The sequence below is a fragment of the Camellia sinensis genome, chromosome 5 (genome assembly GCF_055761805.1).
Source record: "Camellia sinensis isolate YWXY chromosome 5, ASM5576180v1, whole genome shotgun sequence".
In the NCBI taxonomy this organism is placed as follows: Eukaryota; Viridiplantae; Streptophyta; class Magnoliopsida; order Ericales; family Theaceae; genus Camellia; species Camellia sinensis.
This window is the reverse complement of record NC_138965.1, coordinates 162,582,692-162,592,443: the sequence shown is the minus strand read 5'-3', so window position 1 is coordinate 162,592,443 and position 9,752 is coordinate 162,582,692. Positions and strand designations below refer to the sequence as shown.

At 33.2% G+C, this 9,752-nt stretch overlaps 2 protein-coding genes across 2 annotated transcripts; one reads left to right on the top strand and one right to left on the bottom strand.

Moving 5' to 3' along the window:
• Positions 1-625: 625 nt before the first annotated feature.
• On the top strand, positions 626-1,524 carry LOC145791836 (uncharacterized). The gene is made up of 2 exons (XM_082872283.1): positions 626-802; positions 937-1,524. The coding sequence occupies exons 1-2, from the start codon at positions 626-628 to the stop codon at positions 1,522-1,524; spliced, it is 765 nt and encodes a 254-aa protein (XP_082728409.1).
• Positions 1,525-2,185: 661 nt separating this feature from the next.
• LOC114276071 (putative histone H2A variant 3) lies at positions 2,186-9,752 on the bottom strand. Its single transcript, XM_028217796.2, has 2 exons — positions 9,371-9,752; positions 2,186-2,772 (listed from the first exon to the last, which is right to left on the bottom strand). The coding sequence occupies exons 1-2, from the start codon at positions 9,488-9,490 to the stop codon at positions 2,476-2,478; spliced, it is 417 nt and encodes a 138-aa protein (XP_028073597.2). The 5' UTR covers positions 9,491-9,752; the 3' UTR covers positions 2,186-2,475.

Here is a 9,752-nt window from a genome sequence, read left to right as displayed (position 1 = left end):
TCCAAACACTAAAAAAAAATTCTCTAATAATATTTTACAACTAAAAACACCTACATAAGAGCTCATTTTCTAAACACCCACAATACATATATATCGATGACTAAAAACTGATTTTATTTATTTACTTAAAGTCGGGCAAAGTTCTCATCATACCCCTCTTGCGTTAATTATTACGTTCAAATAAAGAACTAATTATGAGCATTCAAGTGAGTGGGGATACTGACTAAAAACTGGTTTTATTTATTTATTTCAAGTCAGGCAAAGTTCTCATCATACCCCTCTTGCTTACCCATGAGAAAGAAGGTCCAACATGAAAGAGGAAGGAAAACTTCAAACAAAGCATTACCAAACAGATTATTAGAACCTAACCTGATAAAAAAGGAACAATGATAGAGATCACTAAAAATGGTATTTTAAAGCACTAATTAATTTTATCATTAATAATGTGACAGTGGGTCCCACCAAGGATGGAACTAGGGGGCGGATTCTCAAAAATTTGAAAAATATCATATATTATACTAGAAATTTTAAAATAATTTAAAATTATAGGAGTTCGTACCCCCAAATTTTTTTTAGATAATTTCAAAATTATATAAAGTAGCCCCCAATTTGTAGTTTGATAAACATGTTCAGTGCTACTTGTGCAGTCCTAAGAAACATAATTAATGATAGAAGCAAATCGAATCAACGAACTAAGGCAGATGGAGTTTATGATTCCATTACATCTTTTGAGTTTATCTTCATCTTACATCTTATGAGGAATATCATGGAGATTACTGATGATCTTTGCCAAGCTTTGCAAGTAAATCTCAAGATATATTAAATGCAATGCATTTGGTGTCTACAACGAAGATACTTATTTAAAAATTTAGAGAAGATGGATGGGTTTCATTGTTGGAGAAAATTAAATTATTTTTTAATGATCATGGTATACAGATTCCTGATATGAGTTGTCCTTATAAAGGAGGCCGAGGTCGATCTCATTCTGAAAGAGATCAACTCACCATGGAACATCATTTTCGAGTTGATATTTTTATGGTTACAGTTGATTCTCAGTTACAAGAATTAAACAATAGGTTTAAGGAGGATGTAATGAAATTGCTTGTTCTAAGTTCAGCTTTGAATCCTAGGGATGATTATAGATCATTCAAAATTGAGGATATTTGCAAACTTGCAAATAAATTTTATCCCATGGATTTCTCCGAGCAAGAAAAATTGCATTTGAAATATCAGTTGGAAAACTATAAGCTTGATATTTCCATACTTCCCGAGTTTCAGAAACTGTCAACCATTTCTGAGTTATGTCAATTGTTGGCAAAAACAAAAAAATTGACAAGTTATGCTCTTATTGATGGATTGATCCGCCTTGTGTTGACTTTACCTGTTTCAACTGCTACATCAGAACGTGCATTTTCAACTATAAAACTCATTAAGTCTAAATTGCGCAATAGGATAGAAGATGATTTTCTGGCTAGTTACTTATTACGTACATTGAAAAAGACATTGAACGAGAGTTTGATGTAGATTCTATCATCCATGCTTTTGATATTATGAAAGAGCATCGAGTTCAATTGAAGATGCCTAATTTTAGTATATAAATGCATGTAGAAATAATTACTACTTTTTGTAAGTGAATATGAACAAAAAAATATTCTCAATTGTATAATCATCTTTTAGTACTCAACTATGTTAACAAGGAATATATAGTTCAATATTTTATCGTAACATTATTGATTTTTTCCATGTTAGTAGAAATTGGTATTGAATTTCAAATTTTATTTGTTAGAGGTTAAACATACTTTGACCCCCCCAAAGTCATAATCCTGGATCCGCCCCTGGGTCCCACCCACTACCACAGCGTTGTTGTTTTTTTTTTTTTAAAAAAAAAAAAAATAGATGCCACATCATTAGTGATTACTTTAGAACACCACCTATCATTGCCCCATTTGGAAACCTGTTTACGCCCTCCTGTCTAGCTCCCCGGTATTTAAAGGCTCTCATGGTCACCAGTGGATTTCTAGATTCTCGAATACATTTAGGCCTCTCATGTCTGACTTCCCAGTAATTAGAGGCTCTTGTGGTTACGTCCAAACAGGACTGCCACACGCTAGTCTACATAATGTTTCAGTTGTTCACCATCATCTATGTCAATGCCCAAACCATTTCTGCTGTTTCTCAATCAGAATGATGAAATGGGGATGCCCAAATCTAAATATTCCATAATGAACAATGTTTCATGCTAATCCATAAAAACATTTCTAAAATGAAAGCCTAGTTAAAGGTTATTTAGCATACACATCCTGTGTCAATTCCAATAGATAACCTATCTAGATCTAATACAGTAGACAATTTTAGTTACACAAATGCACGGATTCATAAAGCAAAAACAAATCCACCATTTTAATCATAGGAGTACAGAACTTGTCGGGAGAGAGAAGATAGGCAAAGGAAGTTATACCAGTCTCTTCATTATCTCTATTCCTTGGATGATTTGTTGATGAGTGACTTGTGGATATGAGGAATCACACCTCCACCGGCTATGGTTCCTTTGATGAGGGTGTCAAGTTCTTCATCTCCTCGGATTGCAAGCTGCAAGTGTCGGGGAGTGATACGTTTCACCTTGAGATCCTTGCTTGCGTTGCCCGCTAACTCCAACACCTCGGCAGTCAAATACTCCAAGATAGCTGCTGTGTAGACAGCAGCTGTGGCCCCCACTCTCCCGTGTGCTGTGGACCTTGTTTTCAGCAAACGATGGATCCGACCAACTGGAAACTGCACATTACATATTGCATAAATATTTCGTTAGCTTAAAACAAAACAAAACAAAACAAAACTACGGCATATAACCCCTGGAGACACTGATAATAGTTCAATGCAGCAAATTATAAGAGAACAATGTTTATTGCGAGTATCAAAATCATGACAAATACCTATAGATTGATCGATCAGAAATGGGTCTATTAATAATGTAGCCTTAGGCATCCTTCAGAAGTTGGCTCAAAAAACTAGCTTATTGGCAAAGGATGGAGCTATAGAAAGTCGAACACTTATCAGTTCTCAGAAACTTTGGTGACATTTCTTGAACTCTCGGAACACGACCATGGATCTTGTCATAGTGACAATGATTTATATTCTTCGAAATACAACTTATGCATTCTGAATATGTTTTGAAACATTTATAAGATGAATATACCGTGTAATTCAATATTGTTTTGCAATTGTTACATGAATGATATCTTGATGTTCAGGTTATGAAATATGTGACTTAATAATTTTAATGAGTTTTATATTGCATTTTTTTCATTACGTTTGAACGAACTATTTATATATTTGGCATACAATAAATTTTACAATAATGCTAAGGATCATGAAAAATATATCATGAAATTCATCATGAAGATTTTTCATTCATTGATTAGTGTGTGCTTAATGTGTAGTGTTTTATTGTATGGATAATCTAAATGTGGAGAATCTTTCATGATCATCTTCATGATATTTTTTTCATGATCCCTAGCATTACTGTAAATTTTAATGTGTCCCAGGCATATTGTGTCCTGCATTTTTTGAAAATCGACATGTCAATATGTCCATGTTGTGTCACGTGTCCATGTTTGTGCTACTTTTTGGATTATGTTATCCTAAACACTTCCACTAAACTGGATTATGTAAATGAAACACAACTGTATTACTTACAGGGTGGTAAGAAGCACCATAGAATAAAAATACTGAAACAAGTTATAGATCAAACACATCTTTTATTTTATATCGCTCCCAGATGGTATCATTGCACAAGAATCCACCCTCATCAAAACAAATTATTCTTGTTTCTCCATTATTACAATTTATGATAAACAAATTCTATCAAACTAACCTTAATTGTATTGAATTTGGACTCTTGTGTTTGTTTCAGTATATGGTTTTTGCATGTGCAAAACTTTTGATAAGCACTACAAAAAAATATTATTGTAGCATTACTATCAACAAGTACAGGTCCTACAGGACCTTCATGCACACCTTCTAAGCTACCACTTATTACCTAACATATGCCACAAGGTTTCTTACACATGCAAAAGCCACTGTTAAATGAACCTTCACTAAACAGCATCATAGTCAACAGCTTGACACATATCAAGGGGGCAAAAAAGATCGACAAATTGACAGTGTAGCAGAATTCTAAGCCATACCCAAGAGACATCAACAAGTCGATAGAGAATAGTACAGCCACAAAGTACAAATTTCCATCTATAAATTTTTTTATTCCCTTTTGTCTGTAGGCCCAAGTAGAAGGGGCAAAAGATAAAATAATAAAGAATCAGTGGCATCTAAAACGGGTAACCACAATCATTCTTTGATATTGTTCAGAAAAGGTTGTCACTCAATGTTGTACATAATTAAGTTGGCTGTAACTTCTACCTGCTGTTTCAAACATTTAGGCTTTCTTTGCATCATAGATGAAATTAGGACAGAGAACTAAAGTTGCTGATTTCCTTGCCTCATCACACTTTCCAAGCTGCAAATGAAGGGCTTGGAGTTTGGGGGCTTATGAACAAGTTTTACACTTTTTTCCAGTCAAAAGAAATAGTGCCAACTTTATATCATTGAACCCAATAAGGGGGACAAAAAATATCGGTTTTCGAAAAAAAATCATTGCTGCATATAACCGTTGATGGCTTGCCTTTTCCAGCATAAAGCATAGTTTTTCTTCCTTTTTTTTGGGGGGGTGGATAATTAAGCCTAAAGGCTAAAGGATAGTTTTATTAATATTTAAAGCATGGTAATCAGAATCCCGATCCGGATCTTATGATCCTACGATCTTACAATCCATTTGAGAACAATCGATCCAGATCGTGTAAAAAATTCCTTATCAGTAAGATCTTTCGATCTTGGTATTGGGATCTTATAGAATTGTGGAATCCCAACCCGAATCCGATCTTATCCGATCTAATTTACGAGCCTTATTTTGTATTGTATGATATATTTTATTATAAATTTTATGTTTGTTGTCTAAATACCAATTTATGTGGTCAAAATAAATAATAAAAATTAAGTAATGTTGAATCAAATAGATTAAGAAAAACAAATTAAGAAACAAACATTCAAATATTGCGGTAATTTAAGAAAATTAACTAATCAGAAAAACAAACTTAACTTTAGCGGAATCTAAGGAGGGTAAGATGATTGTACCTTTATCCCAATTTTTGGAAAAATTATTTTTGTGACTCGAATCCGCTCCACCAGAGATGCTAACGGCAAACCTTATCATTCGGTTAAGTTGCTCTTTTGCGCTCTTAATCTATTTTCATATCCAACTTCGTTAAATATTTTTTCTTCACTTTTTATGCATTATTGTAGATTGTAAAGTATTTTGTTATAAAATTCTTCTTCTTCACCTTCTTTTTTGATGAAATTCAAAACTTTTATCATCGAGTTTTCTATTGTATAATATTATATGTACATTTTATATAAAGTATTATATTTTTTACAATATCTTCACTTCTTTTTAATAGAATATAGGCTCATTTTGTGTATATTTTTTAAGAAATATTTATTTAAATTAAATTATTATGTAATTTGTCTTTTTCGATAGGATCTTATGATCCTCGATCCGATTCTACGATCCAATCTTATAAACACCTCCAACGTAGGATCCCGATTTTAACAATATTGATTTAAAGGGACACAAACAACACCAACATCAGTTTTACATGAGAAAACTACCAAACAACAGGCTGTTAAATTCTGAAGAATCTTGACCACACAAAAAAAGGGAGGGGGGAGGGGTGTTTAATTAGTCTGAAGTCTTCTTTTTTTTTTTTAACATGATATAATCTACAATTTTACCAAATAGTCATCTTCTAGCTTTTTATTTCATCCTTAATACAATAGTGTTCCTTTTGGCCTTAACTGGACCATCAGTACTAACTTAGAGTGATATCATTTGCTTCATGCAAGAAGGGATCAAGTTTCAATTCTCTTCATCTTCTTTGATAAAATCAACCATTGATCTTCCTTACCCTTCTCTTATGCTTGTCAATCCTAGGTGGTTCGCTTGTGTCATCAAGCCAAGAAAAGACTAACCTTCATTACTAAAAACTTGTCCCTTTATCGACTATATTAGCAGGGCCCAACCTGTTAAAGACTAATGCACAAGGCGCAAAACCTTCAATGCAATTGAAGACTGAGACTCAAGTAGGCTTTGACTGTCTTTCACTTCTTCCACCATGATGTGTTGTACATTTGCCTTCTTCCATTTCCTTTTGGCAAAGAAAATTGAAGAAAAGGATTTGATCAAGGGTGGAAGAATAGCTTGATCTTAAACAAACCTCAAACTAATCTCTCCAAATTGAAGAGATAAAGCTTGAAAGTAAACTTAACACGGAGAGTGTGGTTTGATGTGAAAGGCCATAGATGCACATTGTTAAAATGCTTGATGATCCCCCATGCGTGGCTTGAAGAACGCTTGAGAGCTCTTGTAGTATGTTGGCCAAGGTTTTAATTTGGAAATCCAATTAGTGTGTTTCGTTTAAGTTTTTTAGATTAAGTTTTTTGAAAATTGAGTTTTTTTATTTTCGTGTTTTTTATTTTTAGTGAATATTTTTAAAATTTTAAACATTTTTTTAAACTTTTTTAGATGCACTTTACTTAGATGTATTTAAAAAATAAAAAATTTGTGAAAAAATATTTTAAAAAATTAATAAATACATAAAAATACAAAAAATGTACTGAATTCTCTTTTTTTTTTTTGTATTTTTGGTATTTAGTGAATTTTTAAAAGGTTTTTTTCATAATTTTTTTACTTTTTAAGTATATTTATGTTAGGTATGTCTAAAAGTAAAAAAAAAAAAAAATTTGCTTAAAATATTAAAAAAATTCAATAAAAACAAAAAAATACCGAAAACAAGAAAATAGAATTTTCTGAAAAGTATTTTTGAAAAAATAAAACCAAGCAAAGTAAAAATTTGAATTTTTTAAATGATTCAAATTTCTATAATAACAGAAAATGTCTTATTATGGAAATAAAGTTGAAAAATCAATTTTGTTAACTCTTTTTAGATTTTAACACGTGCCATTGTGGGCCCGCATCCTTGGATTGGTCCAATTAGTTGATCCATGTTGTCAAAGTGGACCAAAACACTTCTGCTGGTGCATCCCACATTTCGAAATGGGTTTAAGCCCTATGATTTTGGTAGGACCTTCATTTAATTTAAATTTTGACTATTGTGACTTTGATTAAAGGGAGGGCAACCCCTACCATCTGGCTTTTTAATTCACACTAAAACCCTTAATTATATTGTTGTCCAAAGAAATCCAAGTCCAACTTAATTTCTCTTCAAATACTGTAACCTAACACTTAACAACCCAAGCCAATTTCAATTTCTCCTTACAAATCCCACAATCTTTCTTCTAGCTCATCCAACCCTACTAGCTTTTTGCAACCTATCTCAATATAAAACCAATAGTAGGCAGCTTTATTCCAAATTTCTAACAGCATTCCCACATCACTTATAAAGGAGGCATTTCAAATAACAGTTGTTGAGAGAGTTGCATAAAAGGCATCCCCAAAAGGGTTTACATTGAACAAGGTTCCTAGAAACATGATATTTCCCTTGCATTAACTCTATCCTTCCATAGGTTGGTCATTAGAAATCTTAACAACCACCCTTCCAGCATATTAATTAATTTCAACTTCAAATCAATCCACCCAAATTTAAACTAAAATGTTTGTGTGGGCGTCTATTCTTTCATGGCCTAAGGCAATTCAACTCCATGCGTAGGTCATCATCTGTTGTTCGAGTATTGGGTAATTACACAAGACTTCAAAAGGCATCTCCCCAAATGCTCCTATTATGTTAGAAACGAGCTCCTTCCCAAAACTCAACAGACAATATCACACAAGGTTTCTCTATCATCAATCTTGGCTAACCCTTGGATTCTATTTCCTGTTTTACTAAATAAATAAAATTCCACATAATAGAGCATGTGATTCTTAAAACATCCTCCACCAGTTCAAGCAGATCAAAAATTTTCCCCAGTTCAACGTGAGATTTCTGTTTTTGTTAGTTAGAAGTTCAAAACTAAATCATCACAAACAACACACAACAGGGGACATTTTTCACAAAAACCCAGAAGTCCACCCCTGCCTCAAATTGAGGCAATCTTATTGACATCACAATTCCACAACTCACTCTCCAATTTAACTTAATGAAGATCAACCATTCCCAACCCCACAAATACTCTCTCTGTTAATCCATTTGCACCTTCTTTCTCCAATCACCAATCTCACTCGCATGAAACCAAAATAACCGTCTAATATTGTTTTCTTACACACCATACACTTTACTCAAAAACTAAACCCAAAGTTCTACGAAATTGCTAGTCTACGTCCATTATGTCACAACCCCCTCACTCACAAGGTGGAGAGGCCATCCACGTGATAGGAAGGGATGTGGATACAACCTTTTAATGTATTTTACAATACAAAAAATAAGTGAGAGAAGTAATCTATGCACTAATATATACAAGGAGACCACCAGTTTGGTGTTCCCTGCTTCTTTATGTTGTGTAGATTTTTGTTATGCCAAATTTATCCTTAAATAATACAATGTTTTACTGTCTAAATTATTTTGTCTTCATTTGACTTTGAAGTCAAATATGAAGATGCACAAATTTCATATAACTGCACACTCTCCACATTAAGTCGTAATTGGGCATACAATATATTTAAACAGTAGCTGCCTGCTTTGTGAATTAACTATCCTCTTTGATTTTCAATAAGAATTTTGAAAATCAAAGTTTATATTTTTTTTGCTAATTATGTTTATGTTATAATTTTACTGTAAAGATTTGATTTTCATGTTATAAATTATAATTAACTTTTTTGTGTCACAACTTCTAGTATATATACTATAAGTATAGTAAACATATTATATATGTAATTAATATAGCACTTTAATAGGCAAAAACTCATATTTAGGCATAAATTAGAGTGAAAGCATCATTAAAGGCAGAGTAGTTGGTAAATTTTAAAGCCACAAAACAGCCTTGAAAAATTTGAGCAAACATTTGATATAGCTAGTTTTGAGTAAAAGAATGGAAAGGGATTTGGGATTTTTTTCACTCAAATTTTTTAAATTTACTAGAGATGCCGTTACAACAATGTAATCAACTAATCTAAGCCCTAATCAAACAGAACATTGGCCAAAACGATCCTAAACAGCAAAAAAAGCCCAAATATACAGAGAAAACAGCACAAAAACTAGGTCAAGAAAGCACAAACTGAAGCATCGAAACAAAGATCAAATTTAAAATCAATGATAGAGAAAATGCATCGATATGAGGAGGGAGAGAGAGAAAGAGAGAGAGATCGGACCTGCAGGCCAGCTCGGGAGGAGCGAGAGATGGGTTTCTTCTTGTCCTTGTCTTTGTCTTTGTCTTTGTCTTTGCTAGGAGTCTTCCCCATTATCAAACCCTTGGCACCTTTCCCTGACATCTTCTTTTGTATGGAAAAGCTTCGGAGACCTCTCTCTGAGAAGCTGGATTTTGGAGTGAGACGAAGAAGAAGGAGAAGAAGAATAAGAAGAAGAAGAAGAAGAGTGGACTTCTCTCCTCAACGAGATCGTATTCGGAGACCAGTGAACGCCGCCACAGAGACACAGAAAGGGAATCTGGAGATAGCCGCAAGAGGTTTACTTCTCAAATGACGCATATACCCTTTGGTCTTTTTTTTTTTTTTTTGTGTGAAAACATTACCC